Source organism: Alosa pseudoharengus, unplaced genomic scaffold (genome assembly GCF_046254945.1).
Source record: "Alosa pseudoharengus isolate Yale_2024_CS ecotype anadromous, Long Island Sound unplaced genomic scaffold, YU_APseudo_1.1 YU_APseudo_1.1_scf_4, whole genome shotgun sequence".
Classification (NCBI taxonomy): domain Eukaryota; kingdom Metazoa; phylum Chordata; class Actinopteri; order Clupeiformes; family Clupeidae; genus Alosa; species Alosa pseudoharengus.
Genome location: NW_027468774.1, coordinates 36543877 through 36565384, shown reverse-complemented (window position 1 = coordinate 36565384; position 21508 = coordinate 36543877). Strand labels below are relative to the sequence as shown.

Sequence of the window (21508 nt, the reverse complement as noted above, 5' to 3'; positions counted from 1 at the left end):
TATATACTGTTGGTGTGTAATTTATGTGGATGCATCGCACAAGTAGATGACTATCCAAAACACTCTAATGCTGTGGGTAGAACATCAGCAACATGTTACGTTTATTTATATATTGTTTTACACTCTGAAAGTACTGTACAGAGAAGGGGAAACCTCACTATGTACCACCAATATGTGGCACACATCTGGGTTTGTCCAGCGGTTCAGGGAACCCCCTAATCTTTGATGTCCACAGTGAGTCAGGACTTTGTTTTACCATTGCATTCAAAGGCCTGATTTCTGCAGTTCAGTGTATACATGATATTGTGAAGGCATTGGGGTTGATATTAATATCCTGACCAGAGAGGAGAGTGCCATTTAATGGACAGCCACTAACACCACCATTTCTAGAAGCAACATAAGTTTGCAAGGAGATCACCCAAAAATCCTAATCAAGCTCACATTTAGCCTCAGTAACTTAGCAGAGACAGGGTACCTGTATGTATGTTTTCCAGCTACAGATCTGAGTCTGTCTATAACTGTAAGCACTAGTTCACATGATTAGTCTGTTTTGGATAGTCATTGATGGGGTGATGTATCAATATAAACAGTATATATAGCCTTTAGTGTCACTGTCACTTTGTTATTGTAACTTAGGATTGAATTTCAGTAAAGATTAATATGTGATCCCTTTAACAATATGTAGGCCAGGCCTGTGGCATTCTGGAAATGCAATTTTGTCATATCAGTTACCTGAATTGTGACATTAGTTAGCACAACTTCAATACACCTGTTGTGTTTAATAAACATGCAGTATACTTTACTTGTAATTGTAATGACCAAGTTAGTTGAAATAGCAATTCTGTGTACTGTAAGTTCACTACACTAAGTTAACCTGTTTGCACAACTTGACATTACAGACAAATCTGGAATGGCAATTGCAAGGACAATAAGTTTGCATGTTTACTTTTCTACCTCAAAATTAAGTAACACTGATTTTACGCAAGTAATCTCAAAAGACAAAACCTGAATTCTACTAGAACATTTTAAGTAAGTAAAACTATTATGTTTTACAGTGTGGAAATGTAATTTCTTACTGTTTTAAGTTAAACGTTGTGTGTTTAATGCAATCATATCAGACATATACTGTGAAGCTTCATTGATTAAACACTACCCTTAAATTATGTATATGAATTTCTTCGAATTTCATTGAATTTTAATTCTTTTTCCTTAAATTCAAATTCGAATAGTAATTCTACATCCTGTTTTTGACCTTAATTCAAATTCAATTCAAATTCAAGAATTGAATTGGAATTTATGAGTCATTCTCAATTCAATTCTGAATTGTGTACAAGCCTGTTTATAGTATAAAGATCCCTACAGACATAAAAAGCTGTCTTCTAAAAAGTTGTTTTTCCATCAAGTCTAACAGCTCAGCAGTTGCTTGTTGTCGGCTTGTTTTTATTCAGTATTAAGCAAGTAAATTACAGCCTCAACGTAACTGCCCTATTTCCTGTGTGGTGCCTACAATGGTGTTCTCTAAATTTGATATACAAATCAATGCTTTGTTGGTACACTAGGGGGTGCTGGTTTGCTCACAATGGCAAGCTATATGGCTTCCAAGTTGTATTTTATTCTACTTGGGTGGGAGGTGACAAGACAAACCCATTTAGAAAACAAATGCAGTCAAAATAACCACAGGTCACCACTTCAAAAACGTATAATGCTTTAATGGTAAAATCAGGCTTGCATGATTTTATTTTCAAATTTGTTTTGATTTTCTTGTCATATTTCTTTACACAAGTGATGTTCTGCTTTTGTTTTATTTTTTTTTCTTTCCTGGTGGTTAAAGAAGAGAAAACCCAACCCTGAGCCCCAGCAGGTCTCCCACCCTTCCCCACTCCACAGCACACTCACCCCCACCCATCCGTCCTCTGAGTGGGGTGGGCTGAGGAGGCTGCTGGAGCCATCCGACTGAGCTGGTGGTGCTCAAGGCCTGAGAAAGGAACCTGGCTGGATCGCATCATTGGCACAGCAAGAGCAAGTACACTTTGCAACATTCCCATACAAGGCTGTGCTGCTCACCCTGCCCCAGCGCCAAGCCAATCCCCATCCATCTATCCAACCAACCAACCCCCACTGCGCCTGGTCGAGAGCTTCCCAGACTTTGGTGTCATGCCTCAGGCATCTGGAAGGGCCTGGGTCGGAGGATCGAACCCTCCACCACCACCACTAGATAGATCACAGCATCAGGCCGCTGCTACAGCCCTGCCATTAGGCCCAAGGGTGCCTGGTGCTCCATGTCCACCTCACGTGTACGTGTTGCCTCAGCACTGCAAACCTCCTGAACAGAGAACATGGCGTTCTCTCTCGCTACATTAAAAGCAATCTGACGCCAATTCAGAGCTGACAATGAGGCTTGATGAGATTTTACACACACACACACACACACACACACACACTGCTCTGACAACAGGCTGCGCTGTACAAGTTGTCCCCCCCCCCCCCACCCCCGCAAAACCCTTACTGCTGCAACTTTCTTAAAGGTTTGCATACTGATGATTTACAGCGGACAGACACATGGCATTTCTGGGACAACAAAAAAAAAAGGCGCCTAGCCTGGCAGCACTGCCCGTTTGGGCAAACCAAGACAGAACTGAGGGCACACGGTCTGGTGCAGAGTGAGCAAAGCCATAGAACCTTTGACATGGAAATACTGCATAATACCATATACATCAATATATACATCTACGTGTGTGTGTGTGTGTGTGTGTGTGTGTATTGTGATGAAAAAGGCGGTTATGCAGTGAACGCACTTGGGAAAAAACGAGTTCTTAAAGGCTGAATTCAAAGAAAGCAGTAGCAGCAGCAGTAGCGTGGCCTTCCCCCGAGAAGCAGAAATGGCACTCAAGCTTTTAAGATGCTTATCTGGCACTCGGAACTAAAACACAAAAGACATTAGCGGTGTATACTAGCATGTGGAGAAAGCCAGACACAGTGATCACAAGGGGGAGTTGGCCCATACACATGGTGCAATACCTCTCTTTAGTGTTACAGTACATTATGTGGAAAATTGTTAATAACTAAATTCAATCAATTTATTTTCATTAGACGATGTACCTTACTTGGGTGACAAATTATTTTCCCTTTTCTAGATTCTGATAGTGATTTATTTTACGCTGCTTGATGTTTTATCTTACAACTTATCAAAGCAAACAAAGCCAACTGATATTTTGATATAGTCCAGAGCTGAATTGTCATAGAGTGGCCAAATTGAATAGAGTGTCCACTTCTGACTCCAGAGGCATCAGGTTCCCACCCCTGGTGATCAAAGTGTTTCAAGTGTTTCAAAGCGCAAAAAAGTCTTTAGGTGCACCGGTGCAAAAAGGGAGGGGGCGGAGTGTATATGTGTGTGTGTGTGTGTATGTGTGTGTGTGAGTAATTGTGGAACAGTCAAGGGGGAAATGGTAACTGGGAGTGTGTTGGTTGCAGGCACACATGAATCAAAAATAAACAAATAAAACAAAACTGCATTTCAGATCACACAGCCAGTACCCACATCACAAGTCAGTAGCAGTACCGCACAGCACTGCACTGCACAGCACTGATTGGCTGAGAAGAATACTGCCATGGCAACCGCAAATGATGAACAGGCACTGGACTCTGCCCTCATCCCCCACCCCACCCCCAACACCTACAGAAGTACAGCCATACAGTAGGTGCAGAACACTGCAAAGATCAGCACTCATCTGAAAGCCATGCTTTCTTGGTCTCTCAGGGTCATTCACCCTTCCTGTCTCTCTTCCTTAAGGTCCAGGTTAAAATTCATGTCTCTTTCCATGAGCAAAAAAAGTAAGGACTTATTTACAAGCATTAAAAACACAATTGTTATGACATGACATGATTCCGGTGTGGCGTCGATCCTTAATTAAAAAGACGTTTTGGTGACAAAGTGGAGTCCGATCCCAGAGCCCACTGACAGAACATGCGATTAAGGCAAACAGTCCAGCTTCATTTCAGCTGTACCCACGATAAAAACACAAATCAGACTTCCCATGATCCTCTGCGGCCTACGGAAATCCTTTTGGCATTCAAAAAGGACCACAGGTTCAAGTTCATCTCGGGATCAGAAGAATCCCGGAGGTGTGTTTTTTTTTGTGTTTTTTAAAAACCTGCTCAGAAAAAAAACTGCGTCTTCTCTGAAATGTCACTGTAAAATCACACTGTACGTCAACAGAGTACATCGAAAGTGTGTTTTGGAGTTTACTTTGAAAACTTCGGCTCAGGACTGAAGATACATGAACCGTTGTCTGCTGGTAACCATTCATGATACAGCAATATCTGGGCCTCCTTTAGCAAGTCCACACCTGAGAAGACAAGAGAATGGAGGTGTTCAACCTGGCTTGACCATGACTTGCCCATGGCTTCAACCTGAGATTAGAGTTAAATCGATCAGCATGTCAACGTGTCATTGTAATTCTGGCTTCAGAAAGTCAAATAAGTCCTGCCCTGTCCTGCCTGTGCACTTGATCTACCTGGCTAAAGAGCTGTGCTACTGGTTTAATGAAAGTTTGAAACAAATATGTGTTAGAACTAGTGCTGTCTAAATTACTGAATTAATCTTCAACATTAATTTGAAAAATATATATATTTTTTTTTTTTTAATTACCGCCAATTAATTGCAGGTGACTGCTATTGAGCCTCATTCACTTTCAGAGGCTGTAGTAAGCTCAGGTAGAGCAAGGATGAAGACCACGGTATAAACTCGATAAACTCGACGATCTAATGCATCCATTGGCTTCACTTTGACCTGACACACTGGCATGTTAGCTAGAGGGTTAAATTTCACTCCGAATCTAGCCACCATTTAGGCAAAGGAGAAACTGGCATGGTCATTTTCAAAAATGGTCTTTCTTTGCTCTCTCTCTTTCTCTCTCTTCCATGTGAGAGCTGTTTGATTCTCTCTCTGCCCTGGTGTCTTGTTTTCACATTTACATAGACTACCGTGAACCTCTTCGTAGCGCTCCCTACTGGTGAGCTGGGGTCTTACCTTAACCGTACTGTCCACAGCGCCTGAGAAGAGGCGTCCTCTGGACACGGCCAACGCAGTCACGCTGCCCTGGTGCCTCAGCAGTGTCTGAGTGCAGATCATGTTGTCCATGCTCCACACCTACAGACAGACAGACAGACAGACAGGCAGACAGGCAGGACGGACACACACACACACACACAAAAACACACACACAAACACACACACAAAAACACACACACACACAAAAGTTAATCACAGCAAAGAAAACAGACAGTGAATAATTATAGCCTCCATGTTGTATCAGTGCACTATTTATGCTTGTATTTCCAGTCCCATTTCTAGTAGCTGCCCCTTGGACCGATCCCATTAGTGGTGACATTATGGGCCACCACGCTCAGTGAGCACAATCATGAGTGGGGTAATGACTCCGCAAGCCTCTATCCTAGTGCCAAGACTGTATGTGTGTGCGTGTGTGTGCGTGATGGTCAGAGAAGTAGCTCTGGAGCTTACTGACCCTGAGGGAGCGGTCGTAAGATACACTGAACACATTGGTCTGGTCTGGTGTGTGTGTGTGTGTGAGTGACAGTCAAGGGGGGGGGCTCCGGAGCTCACTGACCCTGAGGGAGCGGTCGTAAGAGGCACTGAACACTTTGGTCTGGTCTGGTGTAGAGATGACGGCCAGGGCGTACACCGTACCCACGTGGCCTGTCAGCGTCCGCACCTGCTCCTTGGACTCGATGTCCCATACCTAGACAATAACAGAGAGAGAGAGAGAGAGAGAGAGAGAGAGAGAGAGAGAGAGAGAGAGAGAGAGAGAGGGGAGAGAAAGAAGAGAGGAAGGAAGGGAGAGAGAAAGAGAAGAGGAAGGGAGGGAGGGAGAGAGAGAGAGGAGAGGAAGAGAAGAGAGGGAGAGAGAGAGAGAAAGAGAGAGAAAGAGCAAACAAGAGGAGGAGAGACATTATGTAACAGGAGCATTAGGCAAGTGTCCAGCTCAATGTACTTATGGGCCAACGCATTTAGATATATGAGTCATTGGCTAATGAGGCTGCCGCTACACAGGTTTGAATCAAGTGAAGCCAAACAGGCCGTGCTGCAAAGGTTCACTAGTTGCAAACGATCTTGTTAAATTACTCAGAGTGTATATAGAAGAACAAAGAATCCATTGCCAGAAAAAAGGTCCAGCAAGATCATTTATAGGCTAACTCAATATTGCTGGTCTTAAAAGGGTTCATCGAGTCTAGAGTTCTATAAGGCCTTATGACCAAGGATGTGGACTCTAAACAAGAAAATTGTGTTTACAAGGAAGAACCATTACTCTCAATCCATCTGATAAAGACCAAGAATGCATTTATTCATGAACATATATTTGATGTTTCCACAGAAGACTATGAAAACTTTAATTTTAAGAAATGACTGGTGGCATAACAGGGTGGCATAACAGGGAATTCTGAGCAAGGCACTTAAGCCCAAGTTGCTAGAGGGGTGGCTGTCCCTGCAGTTGGTCTCCAAAATGTTGCTCTGGATAACTGCATAAAATATAAAAATTTCAAAAATGTCCCTTACGTGGATGAGGTTCTCGTAGGTGCCACACACAATGTGGTGATTGGTAACGGCGATGGAGTAGACACTGCCTCCTGACGTCTGCAGGACGTGGACACACTCCAGGGAGCGAATGTCCCAGATCTGGAGGATGGACAGGAAGGGGGGGGGGGGGGGGGACCTCACGGTGTCAGAACACACAGATCTGAGACAGGCCTCATGCGACTGCACGCTCCAGTGGCCAGATTAGTTAGGCACACTCACAACTGCAGCAGAGGCATCAAACATGTAGACAATCTGTGCAATCTCTTGTGGGAATGTATTGTCCTGTTCCCATTATGAAAGGTTCTGCAAGTTCAATTGTATTTTTTAAATAATTTTTTTTTTAGATAAAAGAGCATGTTGTATTTTACATGTAATATCTCAGTCTACAGTGTCTAGAGTAGAGTAGCTTTTTACAGCCCTAAGACAGTTTATTCCAAGTTAATAAGACTAGTCAGTATGTCAACATCGAGGTGTCGCCCTAGGCTTCATTATGCCACTACAAACATGGTAAAGACTAAAAAGCACGATACATATATTTATACCAACTACACTGTAAAAACTCAAATGAAAGTAAATATGAAATCCTAGCCCTCTTACATGTTCATGTATGTACAGTACCCTCCAGAATTATTGGCACCTCTGCTAAAGTTGACTAAAAACCGGTATAAAACATAATCTGTTGGTGATTTATTGTAATCTCACAATGAAAAAAAAATAGGGAAAATACAACCTTGAATTATTGGCACCCCTGCTTGTAATACCTTCTTAAGCCTCCCTTTGCCAATAAAATAGCTTGTAATATTCTCATATGACACCCCATAAAGTTAGAGAATACAAAGCAAGGGATTTAAGACCGTTTGTCTTTACAAAAACTCCCCAGATTGTCCAGATTCCTAGGTCTACACTTGTGCTTTCTCCTCTTTGACTCATCCCACTGTTTTCTAACCTGTTTTCTAACTGTTCAGCAAACCATATTTGTTTTGATCTGGACATTTGTTTTGGTTCATTGACCTGATGAATGATCCAATCATGACCAAATTTTGGTGTCTTGGCAAAGATTGACAGATTTCCTTTGAAAATGTTTTTCTTGGTATTGATGAAACCATGCACCTTAATTAGGTTCCCAAGGCCTTTGGGAATAAAAACAGCCCCACAATAGCACAACCCCTCCACCATAATTCTCATTAGGCATGGGGTTCTTTTCAGTATAGCCATTCTTCTATGTATGCCAAACACACCTAAAGTATTTCTAGCCAAAGAGCGCAATTTTCATTTTAATCTGACAATAGACCAGACAAAGTCACTGTACCATTCAGTAACTCCTGCTGTTTACATTGACTAAATAACTGGACAGGCTTTTACCTGGCATGCCCTCTAAATAATCTATTAGCAGTGAGGCCACTTTTGAAGATTTTTTTGGGGACTAGGTGACCCCAAGATGATACCTTTGTCTAACTCTCCAACAGTGGTTCTTATGGAATGTTTTGCCTATCTTATCATCCTCCATACTGTACGTGGGGGCAAGATAACCATGGGTCTTTATCCAAGCATATGTCACATTTCCAGATGATTAGAAACCTTTTTAATAATTTTTTTAACTGTAAATATAGGAATTTTCAAAGTACCAAGTTGTCATAGACATTCTCTGACTGACAAATGTCAACACATTTTCTTTTTTATTTAAATTTAGTGTATTCTCTTGTCTTTCCGATGTTGAAAAATGACTAGAGGATTTAGCCTCTGTGTGACTTTATTTTCATACCATAGTGAAAAAGAAAGTCATGAACTACTTCTGAAAGTTCACAGACACTCTGATTAACCTAAATAAGTTGAAATTAGATTGGGTTTAGATTTGGGTTTTGTTTATAATATTTTTTAAGGGGTGCCATTAATTGTGAGCAACGTGTTTTAGTTAAAAAATATTTATTTCTTTATGAGATTTTCCTTTTTCTCAAAATAAATTTGCTTCCCTTCAAGGTTGGATTTTCCTAATTTTTTTCAATAAATCACCAACAGATTATTTTTTTATACCGGTTTTTAACCACTTCAGTAAGTATAAGTATAAATACTTTTTTGATCCCGTGAGGGAAATTTGGTCTCTGCATTTATCCCAATCCGTGAATTAGTGAAACACACTCAGCACACAGTGAGGTGAAGCACACACTAATCCCGGCGCAGTGAGCGTCGCGTTTGGGGAGCAGTGAGGGGTTAGGTGCCTTGCTCAAGGGCACTTCAGCCGTTCCTACTGGTCGGTGTTCGAACCAGCAACCCTCCGGATACAAGTCCGAAGCGCTAACCAGTGGGCCACGGCCGCCCCCAACTTTAGCAGAGGTGCCAATAATTCTGGAGGGTACTGTATATAGGCAAAGGAAAAAAAGCCATGCAACACAATCCGCTTGTGAGTGTGCTTTCTCTAACTGGCAGTAAGAGGCGTTTCATAACTGTATGCCTCCACTTTGACAGGCACCATCATTCTTACTGGGGAGGTGGAGATATGTATTGCAGGATAAGCACAGCCTGGCACGACAGTGTGTGATGTTAAAATGTAAACTGTGAATGTAAACACAGTCCAGTGTTTGCTAACCATTATGAAGAGAGCTCTGCTTGAGCGGGGCCTAACACACCCTCTCTCTCTCTCTCTCACACACACACACACACAGCTATGTGGTCTTATCAGCTGTGCAAGGACAGACTAAAAATGTCTAAGAGCTGCAGAGCCACAGCTGTAAGCCATCAACTCCATCTCCATGGCAACAGTGCAGTAGCGCAGCACTCCTCTGCCAGTGGAGAGAATGTAGAGAGTTTACATGTATGTCCCGCCCCTTAAAACACACCAAGGAATGTACAAGGGGAAAATGTGAGTGCGTGCATGCGGGAGTATGAATGTGTGTGTGCGTGTGTAAGGGAGGCTAAGGAGATAATAAAAACTGTGTCCGCCTGTCCTTCTCTCGCGCTCTCCCTCCCTTTCTCTGTTCAACAGTGGAATGAAGATGAAAGCCATTCTCTCTCTCTCTCTCTCTCTCACACACAAACAAGGACACATTGGCATACACACACGCACATTCACTAAAACACACACAAACATGCAAGCGCACACACACACACACACACACACACACACACACACACACACATTGATGCTGGCAGAGGCAGTAGCGTTCTGCTTCCTGTCTCCTTGTCCCAGGGGCCTTAATTAGACAACTTGAGATGACAAGAGGGGGGCCTCTGTGTCCACCCCTCCCCCAGTCATCCACGGACACTCCCTTCCCTTCGCTCTCCTGCCTGTTCGCTTCATGACCACCCAGAAAGAAAGAGACTCTTCTCTTTCCAGGACCAGCTCCCATTCTCACAACCCATTATAGTCCCATTTTAAGAAATGATCCCCAACTATGCAAACAGACATGACAGAAGAGATTTGTATTCATTCTGCATCTGCCTCTGTAACGGGGTGTGGCGTGGCGTGGCGTGGCGTGGCGTGGTGTGGCGTGGTGTGGCGTGGCGTGGCGTGGTGTGGTGTGGTGTGGCGTGGCGTGGCGTGGCGTGGCATGGCATGGCATGGCGTGGTGTGGTGTGGTGTGGCGTGGCGTGGCGTGGCGTGGTTAAGGTTCTGACCTTGATGGTCTGGTAGGATCCGCTGTAGAGATGGTTCTGGGAGGCCACCAGAGCCCTCACCCAGTGATTCAAGCCAGTCAGCTCCTTCTTCAGCTTCAGCTCCGTCCCCACTATATCCCACACCTGAGTCACACAGAGAGAGAGAGAGAGAGAGAGAGAGAGAGAGAGAGAGAGAGAGAGAGAGAGAGAGAGAGAGAGAGAGGGGGGGGGGACAGAGAGAGAGAGAGAGAGAGGGGGGGGGGGGGGACAGAGAGAGAGAGAAAGAGAGAGAGAGAGAGAAAAAAACACTTTCAGAGTTCTGAGTTCTGTCCCCACTATATTGCACACCCATGATGTCCATATCTGAATGTCAGACATGTGGGGACACTTTCAGTTTGAGTCCTGTGGCCACATTACCCCTCAAACAGAGAGAAAAACACTTTCAGATTGAGTTCAGCGCACACACACACACACACACACACACACACACACACACACACACACACACACACACACACACACACACACACACACACACACACAGACACACACAGACACACACACACACACGGGTGAGTTGGGGGTGGAATATGCTTCCAGTGAAGGCCAACAGTGAGATAAGAAAGTGGTGCAACACTGAGTTCGGAGTCAGCAGGAAAGTCCCTCTGAGATGAGATCACCGCTGACAGCACCCCTCCTCCCATTCCACTCACCATCGTCATGGCGACAAGGAGCACAGCATGTGCTGTGAGGTGGCGCAACATTCAGCAACCGCTAAATTAAATTTCAAACCCCACAGAGAGAGAGAGAGAGAGAGAGAGAGAGAGAGAGAGAGAGAGAGAGAGAGAGAGAGAGAAAGAAAAGACAAGAAAAAGTACTACTCCCCCCAATAGAGCATTACAGCCATATTTCCACCATCATCCTACAGCAAATTTTGTGCTAGAGTGACTTCATCTAATTAGTTACAGGAACTCAACTGGCACTAATCTCCAGGTAGACTGTTCCTGCTTGCAGAGAAACTGTAAAATGTCTGACTTCTCCTTGCTGCAACAATCCCTCATAAAAACACAACCTTCTTGGGCACAGACAATGTAATTACTTTGTGGGTTCCAAATCACCGGTGCCAAAACAATGACGACCCACACTGAGCACTGAGCCTAGGTGTAGCCAGCACGCGCTGTTGCTAACCTTAATGGCCTTGAGGGAGCCACTGAAGAGCATGTTGTGCGAGGAAACCAACGTGCAGACAGGGTTGTCATGAGCCCGAATGGTGTTTACTTTCTGTAGCGTCTGAATGTCCCAAACCTAACAGAGAGAAAGAGAGAGAGAGAGAGAGAGAGAGAGAGAGAGAGAGAGAGAGAGAGAGAGAGAGAGAGAGAGAGAGGAACAACACCAATGAGAGTGACACAGTACATGGCTACTAAAAAGGATCATGTGTGTGTGTGTGTGTTAAACAGAGTGAGAGTTCTGCTGCTCTTACAATGATGGTGCAGTCTGCCGAGCCGCTGTAGAGACGGTTCCTGTGTCAGAGTGAGAGAGAGAAAACAAGATGAGTGTGACTCATAGATAGCACCATGGAAAACTGGGGTCTATTGTCCAGCCAAGGATAGGGGTGGGGGGGGGGGGGTTACACAGAGAAAGTGTTTATTCGTCCACCACCTACCCCTGAATGCACAATGCCAACACAATGCCATCGTGACCCTCCAGAGTCTTCTGGCACTTGTATGTGGTGCAGGTGTCCCAAACCTGACAACAACAACCACAGAGGGAGAGAGGGGGGAGAAGGAGAGAGGGAGGAAGGAAGCAGTGAGAATTGTGAGGAACTTGGCTAAAGTCATCAACAGAGACTATTGTATTTTTCCTCTCTATTGTTGCGTTATTTTTGTTGTATTTTATCATTCTTTTACTTTTGTTGATTTGCCTGGACAAGCACATTGGTACAACTCATGTTTATGTCATACAAATAAACATGACTCAGCATTTACCTTGATGGTTTTGTCGGAGGAGCCGCTGAAGAGTAGGTCTCCCGTGGAGTAGACACACAGACACCAGACTGGGCCCTGATGTCCCACAAACGTGCCCTTACACTTGAAGATCTGCTGAGGGTCATAGGCTGTGGGACAGGGAAGCACAAATGGCATTTGGCAAATTGACATTCAAGATCTCTTCGTCTCAGAGAAGAGTGGACAATACACAGTGGTGAGGTGGAGAGAGAGAGGGTGGTACTTACATCCTAGGATGCCCATGTTCAACCTGGCATTTATGTGTGACAGTTCATCCTGCATATGCCAAAAGAGAATCAAACCAACAATCATCCAGAGGAACCCTAGCAAACAGGTCCGCAAATTTCAGCACACATCCCATTGCCATCAATGAAGAGCTGGACAGCAATTATGAAAGCACAGCTGTGAGTCCCAGGTGAGTATAAAGGCGAGTGGCAGCGCGTGGCAGAGTTGGGACTCACGTTGAGCATGGAGGCGTCTCTGCGGAACTCCATCAGGTCCTCGCTCAGCTTACTCTGGTTCTCATCCAGAACATCTGCCAGAAGAGAGCATGACTTATCAGCATCAACAGAGCAAATAAACCCTTGGCTCAGTTTGGAAGTGGTCACAGTTTTGAGTTCAATTACTCTTCCAGGGTTCGCACAATGACTTCGGAGTCAAGAGCAGGGGTGGAAAACTCTACGGCAAAGAGAAACTACATATACTAAATAACAATGATGGTATAAAGTTAGCCATGAAGAATGCTAATCGTCTACTGGAGAATAATGATGGCAACGTTAGTAACCACGCGGTGGTAGTGTAGTGGTTAAGGAGCTGGACTAGCGTGCCGGAACCATGAAAGGCTCTGGTTGCTCCGGGGACACTGTAATCGCTTGTAATATAGCTGACATAATGTAAGTCGCTTTGGTCAAAAAGGGTCTGCTAAATGTAATGTAATGAAGAATGCTAATCAGCTCACTCACCAAACTTGAGCTCCAGGTTCTTCTCCAGCTGGTCTAGCTTCTCAGACAGCTTGCCCAGCATGGAGCGCAGGAAGGAGATGTCCTGGTCCTTCTGGGCCAGCGTCACCTGCATCTCGTGGAAGCGGTCGTCTGTCTGCTGTAGGAACTCTTTCAGGCCCTCAAACTTGCACACCTCCAAGTGGGTCTCGTACGTGTCCTGGTTTCCAATGAAGGTGCACCTAGATGGAGATTGTGGACCACAGAGAAGAGGCTAGTGATTAGACGGGAGAGGCTACTATTAATCAACAGCTACGCTGGCCAACTTTTTAATGACCTGCAATCAATCATCATCAGACTCTGCACACTCAAAGCACCATGAAACCCCAGATGCAGCCAGATTAATGAAGTTATAAACCGCTATGAGGAGACAAATGAGAACTCCGTCAGTTTGTTATTTGTCCAATAAACAAATCTATTCAAAGTTCTGTTCCATTCTAAATTCTGTGCCAACTTACAGGCTGAATCAATACCACTGGCCTCTGCAACTGCCACCTATTTACTCAAACATGTTTTATGCTAGCCATATTGGATATTAAATTCATGGATTGGAATCTGCTGTGTCAGAGAGCCAAATCAAAGCATGATTGTGGAACCATGTGTGATTACAAAGTGTGTGTTGTGTGGTGTGTGTGGTCCAACAATGCTTGGCAGTTGGCACAAAACAAACTGCTTTAACACAATACTCTACAGCAGCCTGCGATTACTTGAAGCAGAGACAAAAATAAAAATGTACAGTGTGGTTGCTATGGTAGCACTCTTACCCATATTTGGAGTGGGGGCACTTGATGTGCTCACATTCCTTTAGGTGAGCCTCCAGGTTCATGGTGAGCAGTGGCGGGCAGCTGGGGTTGTTAGGGCAACGCACCGGCCGATAGTCGCAGCTGACCTCATGCTCCCTACCATGGAGCAGAACAAAAACAAAGCCATCATTCCGCTGATGCATTCACCAGAACATGTTCACTACAACTAACAAACTCTAAAAGCTTCTGAACTCCACGATAGAAGGGAGGCAGCATATGCTGCAACTGCTGCAGCAGCTGGCACACACACACATATACACACACACACACACACACACACACTAATCAGCTGAGTCAGGAAGGTTTTAGCACACTCACTTCCTGGTGCTGAGCTTGATGGTGAAGGGACAGCCTAGAGGGTCCACTTCAAAGGCACCGGGCTTGCCGGACGTCGCCGGGCGACATCCGTACTTGCAGTGGATGAAGAGCTCGCCGATCTGCTCCGCCACGGCAATGTTGTTCACCACCACCGTCAACTTGGAGTTGTCCACAGGACACTTCTCTGAAGAGAGAGAGAGAGAGAGAGAGAGAATGAGCAATTTCAACACTCTGAAATGACAACATCCACTAAAACCTCAGACTGCTATAAGAGAGAAGATATCAGAGGTGGAACCTGTGGCTACTTCTGTTAAAACAGAAAGAGGAAACGTGCATATCCTCTCTGACTAAGCCCTGCGTGTATGTTGTCATTGAGACACAATGCACCATTCACTGGATTCACCTGACCAAGCCACTGCTACTGCGTATATGCATAACATATGTAATCCTACATGAATGAATGTTAACATATGAGAAAAAAACATGATGTTGTTGCTGATTGTAAATATTGTACCTGAAGTCAAGGCACACCTCCTGCAAAAGGTGTGCTGTAGGTCCAGAAGAGAGGGGTATGGGGTCGTGAAGAATCACATTGGGATGGCCACACAGAGACAAACAGAGAGAGAGACAAAATGAGGCACATGAGTGTTAGTTAAATGGCAAAGGCAACCTTTCAGAGTTGGCGCTCCTATTGAGCGCTCATTTCCAGTCGCAGTTGCAGCGTTGGACCGGCCACGGTAAATGGGTCAATGAGGCGAACGTTCCCAGCACAGCACTGACAGGAAATCAATAGATGGCGTCGATCCCAGACGCATGACAAGCGTCGCTTCCACAAGACCACCCCGCTCCCCCGGGGAGAGAGAGACAACAGAGAGAGAGAGATAGAGAGGGGGACAGATAGAGAGGGAGGGAGAAAAGAGTGCAAACAGCTGACTGTTGACTCACCCCACAGGTGGTGATGACGGGGTCCTTGAAAACACTACAACACAGCTGGCAGCACAGCTTCACTGAAGGCTGCTCCGCAAACACCTGAGGCTCCTGGAGGAAGGAAGGAGAGAGGGGGACACATGAATTAGAAAAGAGAGGAGGAGAGACGATACAAAAAGACATGAAAAAGAAGAGAGTGGAGAACCGAAGGCAGCTAAAAACACTACGTTAGAGACAGACAGTAGAATAATGAGAGATAAAGACCAAAAGAGAGAGAGAAAGAAAAACCAAGAGAGAGAGAGAGAGACCGAAAGAAAGAAAGAACAGAAAGAGAGAGAGAAAGAATGATAAAGGACAGAGACAGTGCAGGTCTACAGGAGTGTGGGCGGCTGGCCAGAGACTCACCGTGTCCTCCTCTTCCTCGTGGAGGGAGAAGGTGGAGCGGAGGGACATGTTGGACTCGGAGTGCAGGGAGCGGACAGAGATGGCCGAGTCGGAGCGCCGCGGTGTGCTGATGGGGGGCTGGAGGAGGGGGGGAGAGGGGGCAGAGCTTAGCTCGGTCACTCAAGAACAGCACCAGGGCTGCTCTGTTGTCTTACTACACAAGAATGCTGCTCTGACACTGCTGTCGTTCATAAAGTCACCAAGCGCTGTTTGCGCTCCAGTGCCATCCTCAACAGTGCAAAACTACTTGGGTTTCACTACAGACTACCCAGAATCATTATCTTTCACATACACAACATATTTCATAGGGCCCTAGTAGACATACTGTATAGTGCAAAATCAGTCAATGAGCACAGTGTCTAATGCCTGAGCTAAAGTCATTATGTGGTGTGAAAGCTTTGAGCTGGCCTATAATCATCGTGATTACGGTCTTGCTCATGCTAAAAAAAAGATTTTGTACAGTTATTAGACTTTGTTAGACTTTGCCCATCATTTAAATTAGGGCCAAGAAGGTCCCTCATTTAACTATCCAGCATCTTATTGTATGTGATAGACTCTCTACAGTGTCGGCCTTTGAAGTTAATTGAGTATGACACTGAAACGTCCAACCATTAATTTGTCTGCAGTAATATATTAAACATGAAACACAAACTAGGCAGACAGATGCAAAGTTGCAGATGGTTTAAGAAATGTCCCCAAATAACGCGAGTCTGTTGGTCCTGTCTCATCTAGCCAGCCAGCTCTCAGCAGCACTGATCAGTGTGCCAGTCAGACATCAGAGTAGCCTAATGCTTCAGCAGATCTAACGGCTATGGAGGAGCTAGCCAAGCCGAGAGCTGTCCGATCAGAATTGGCCAATCAACACAAGGGAGACAAAACAAACTGCCAACATACACTATGCATACTAACAGATTAAATAAGGGAACATTTTAGATTACTATACAGTTTCAAACCTCTAAATCATAAAGTTGTATAATTGTAAATGGTATTCTGTAACGCTAGCATAAATTCGGTGAGGACAGAATACGAATACTCTGATAGAAAAAGAAAGATGAAAAGGCATCACGGTGGCCTGGTGGTTACCATGTCATCATCATCACGGGGAGAGTACGTCAAAGTGCTGGAGGATGAGGGGGTCCTGCGGTGCTGTTTGTAATTGTTGGACGTCTCCGCTGCAAAATAAGCGCACCACAGATGACAGCATGTTTTAACACCCTCTGCCGAATCGCTTCAGGGTGAGGAAACGAAAACATACGGCAGGCAGTGTCACCGAGAGAAGAGCTTCCCTAAAGGTCTGCAAGCACACATCCTCTTTAAGTCAGGTGCAGCCGCCGGCCGTGCCAGACCGGGCAAAGTGCTCTCGGACAGGATGCGTCTGATCCTGCTCTGGTCCTCTGGGCTCTGAGCTCACCACGCTATCTGCGCTCTGTGCCCTGACCTGGGCGAGAGGGCAGGCGGCACTGCATGACCGCCACCAGCTGTGCCCTGTTCCAAGAATCACCAGAGTGCTGCTGTTCACTGGGTACTTGACTAGTATAATCATCCTATGTTGTTTTTCATGTTTTAATTATTACATTTTAAACTATTGCCCTTTTATGCTATTATGTTGGCTGAAAAAATATTTCACAGGGGGTACATCACTGAAAAAAGGTTGAGAACCACTGCTCTATACTACTCAGAATAGGATTTATTTTCTGTGGTGACTGTTTAACTTACACAGATGCGCACACACAAGAATGAGCGCTCACACCACTACCCCCTAATGCTATGCCTCTTTATTTGATAACAATAAATTAAGAAATGTTTCCTATTCTGGGAAATGTTTAGTTTCTTTTTCTTTCGGCCGCGGTTCAATGATACCGTTTAATTGTGCCAGAAATTATCTACGGACCAGTAGGCCTAATCGCCTCGTCGAGGAGGCCCTAACCCTGCAGATCATAGACAGAGAACACATAGGCCTACTGTATGCTTTGGGTAAAGAACACTTTGCATGTCCAGTGTACACGGAGAATGACAGTGTCTTGGAGCGGCCGCACCCCCCGCAACTCCACGTCCAATGTCACTAATTCCAACAGATACGCCCGACACTTGACGTTACCAATTTATCATCATCCATCGCGTCTGGCCTCTGAAATAACTTTTAAGGCTAGTCTGCCTGGGCCTGGCCATGTTTGAACCGCCTCACTCATTTGTTCGTTGTTTAACATGGACGTTTTAAGCGTGCGCTTCCTATTTGAAATGCAGCATAGGCTATGCGTGTTGTTTAATAGCTTACTTTTTAAACGGTAGAGCCTGTTCATTTAAAAACATAGCCAGAAGACGTATAATATAGGCTTACATATTAAGGCTTATTCTCAAATTCAGATTGCATTAGGGGACGGGATTATTAGCCAATTTCAATCGGACAATTTGACCGGAGAGATTTAATTTTGTCGGACATTTAATTTTTTTTTCCGGCCAATGTCCGGTAATTACCAGACAACGGAAACCCTGACTCAGACACAAATCATTTGAAACCATGGGCCGACTGGGCGAATGAGTGAATTGTTTATGTATAATACCACGGAAGGGGGGGGGACTCACCTTTTGCAACCGGGGCAACGGGTGAAAACGTAGGGCCAAAAGTAGCCTCCATTCTGTTCTGTTGTGCATAAAAACAGAAAAGTTTTCACTGAGTTCCATGGACAGTCAACGAGGTAAGGTAACTAATTAAGTTTAATTCATGGCAAGCGGTTCTTCGTCTCCCCAGAGTGCTGCTTTGTAGTTTCACTCTATACTATCAAAGCATTACACTGAGTCATCAGCGCAGGAAGACACCTTTGACCACAGCAGTTTACAATTTACTCAAAGCACACACTTTGTCCTCTGGGTAGCTGAAACCATTGGTTTTTACTGCCACTATAAACACTCAGTAATACCACAACAAGATCAAGAGGGAGGCAGTAAAGGTGGGTGCGATTTGGCCTCCTTACCCCGTTGATGTTGTCGGCGGAGGAAATGTTGGCGTTGGCGTTGGCGTTGGCGATGGTGGCAGCTGCTGTTGCTGCTGCTACTACTGCAGCGCCTCCAGACAATCGATTGTAGCGCGTCGACTTACTCAAGCTCATAATCCAGAGCGGCCTCGGGAAACTGAGCTTTGGGAGCCTGGAGAATGACCCAAACAGACGGTCAGGAAGACAGACTCTCAAACATTCTGACGTACCAACACAGGCCCAGAGAAAAGCATCTTACCTGACTCAGCAGGTGGCACAACACAACTCATGGAAGAGCTACCTGCTATGTCCTGTGCGTGGACAGCATTTCATTACAGTATTTGATCATTCATTAAAAAACACTTTACCTAACTAGTTTTCACAGATTCAAGTCGAGAGGACTTTTTCATTGATTCTTCACACTTCTGTCGGTGTACATCAGTCAACATTCTATGTACATAACAATGCATGTGACATTTATGTATATAAACCAACACTCTACTGTGAAATGTTATGTTATGCATTTCCATATGTAAAGTTGCAGACTTCAAGGGAGCAAATGAAGACTCCATATAAGGATGATGGAAATGTCCCCACTGATACTCTATTAAATCTAAATAATCCCTGCACGTCTCTGCTTCTTGGGTGAGATCCTTGACATTACTTGTCCTCCATGTAGTCAGTAATTAAACTTTCTACGCCAAATAAACTGTCTTGAGTATTTAAGAAATTGCAAAGGAATGCTGATATATGACTCTCATGAGGACCATGGGCTTGACAAACACCTGCTAAGACAAGAAATCTTTAATTGACTGTGTGACCAAAGAGCCCTTTGAGAGATCCTGTACATAACCAGCCATTTTCATTTAGACGATACCTGGTGTTTGTGCTGTTCTTTACGGAGAGATTTCCCAAAAAGAACTCCAGTGTCCTGAATCATAACCTACGAGAATGAGAATGAAACGGCTAACTACACCTAGAAACTACTTGAGCATGAAATGTACCACAAGATCATGTAGATATATAAAACTGAAGAATCTCACCCTTTCCTAACATAGCCAAACCCACAACTTTCTTACAAAATGGTAGCCAAAATGCATATGGCATCCAATATACTAACTCAATAAGAATATTCTTCACCATGTTCTTAAACTACTGCTTGAAAAGGCCTCAAGTAAGTTGTAAAAGACTTTTAAATTTCCCAAACGACAATAAGCACTTAAAATGTCGGAATTTCCCAACAATAATATAAAAATAACAACTTCGTATCACAAAACGCGTTAGATGGCTTCTTTCTGAAGTTGTTCAGGATCTACTTCTACTAGTCCTTCCAAATGATGTAAACAGAAAGGCATGCGGGTCAGGTCATTTGGGGAGCCGTTTCTTTTAACCAATGAGACTTCAAGAAATGTAATCCTTTTTCTACGTCATTACTTTTGTCCAAATTCCCGTCAGAGACGCTTCAGTAGGGGGCGGAGGACTTAGAGGTCTGATGGGACATTTTACCGAGGTAAACCACTGTACATGACATGAGCAAATCCATCTAACATGTATAGGGCCTACATCTCTAATGTGTTTAACAAAAGAAGACTGTAAAAAGTAGGCTATACCAACGATCCCTAAAGTTCCAATACAATCAACAACAGTAAATCTTAACCAATTCACTAAAATTGGATAGACTAATTAGAACAAGGACTCCTCGGCTAACAAACTAGTAAACATATATCCCAGATGACACAAACTGCCAAACAATAACGTTATATCAAATAGTGGCATGATACGAAGTGATATTATTTCAGACTGAGGCAAGGTTATATGACACTTCAGTTACGAGTGTTTAAGTTAAGTTAAATGTAGGGTAAGTAACGTTAAATGTAGGGTAAATAACTTGGTGTAACTTAGCCATGTTCCTGACAAATACCAAGACAAGCTAGCAAGCTAGCAGGCTGACGTTACATGGTCTAAAAACAATGCCAATGCTCTATTCGGCCATCTGCGAAAATAAACTCCATAGTTGACTACAATACCATATAACAGAACAACTTGTATTACCTTTATCTCCGCACGGCTCTTGATTGATATTAAGGGATGGCGCAACGAACATGATGAAAAGTCACTAGCAGCTATGGCGTGACAGGAATCCTTCCTGAATCACACAATACTACACTATGCGTTTCTAAGCTTGCATAACGATGACATTCTAACTGTTACGGTATAACAATCATGTTTGATGTCTTTGCTGTCTGTTTTACATACAAACTATAATGTACAAATCGGTAAGAATGGCACACTGCTAGTTTGTCTTAATGGTAGTTCACGTTGCCATAAAGCTAACGTTAACGTTACCCTGCTATCGCAAACTAGCTCTAGATAAATTGCACAAACGGCTTAGAGCCCAATTATTGGGCAATCCGTATTGAAACACTTGGCGTAACATAATAACCAATTTTACATTGCAGTAAAATCATAGCAAATCGAAATATCGGTAACGATCATGGAGGGGAAAAAATCTCACCATTGATGCTACACCACAATCTGCAGATGAAATTCTCATCTTCCTCTCTACCACACTCCTCAAACAACAAACCCGGACTTCTGTGAGTTGTAGTGCGCTACGTCTAGACGCCATATTGGTCAATGGACAATATCTTACACTGGACTACAAAGCCCCACAAATCATTTCGGTGCGTTCCTTAAATGTAACCATCATTGGTTAGTTTGTCAACATTCCGCCCAATTTGCACACTTTCATTGGTGAATTCCAAGAGCAATCTGTGAACATCACAACATCTTTCTCCACTGTAATTGTTCACAGATGTGGCTGCTTCTCTCATCCAAGGAATAACCTTCCTCCAAG

At 44.2% G+C, this 21508-nt stretch overlaps 1 protein-coding gene across 4 annotated transcripts; it reads right to left on the bottom strand.

The window, feature by feature from the left end:
- Nucleotides 1-1688: 1688 nt before the first annotated feature.
- traf7 (TNF receptor-associated factor 7) lies at nt 1689-21249 on the bottom strand. Of its 4 annotated transcripts, none has more exons than XM_076266121.1 (21): nt 21167-21249; nt 18652-18823; nt 18263-18320; nt 16763-16851; nt 15641-15757; nt 15254-15346; nt 14823-14856; nt 14309-14492; nt 13952-14086; nt 13152-13369; nt 12651-12724; nt 12417-12465; nt 12172-12299; nt 11850-11932; nt 11667-11706; nt 11375-11491; nt 10208-10330; nt 6575-6694; nt 5628-5759; nt 5030-5149; nt 1689-4346 (listed from the first exon to the last, which is right to left on the bottom strand). In XM_076266121.1, the coding sequence occupies exons 2-21, from the start codon at nt 18784-18786 to the stop codon at nt 4332-4334; spliced, it is 2064 nt and encodes a 687-aa protein (XP_076122236.1). In that variant the 5' UTR covers nt 18787-18823; nt 21167-21249; the 3' UTR covers nt 1689-4331. The 4 variants fall into 4 exon arrangements, with proteins under 4 accessions (XP_076122236.1, XP_076122237.1, XP_076122238.1 ...); XM_076266122.1 differs by lacking the exon at nt 21167-21249 and adding an exon at nt 20704-21118; XM_076266123.1 differs by lacking the exon at nt 21167-21249 and adding an exon at nt 19529-19879.
- Between the last annotated feature and the right edge of the window lie 259 nt (nt 21250-21508).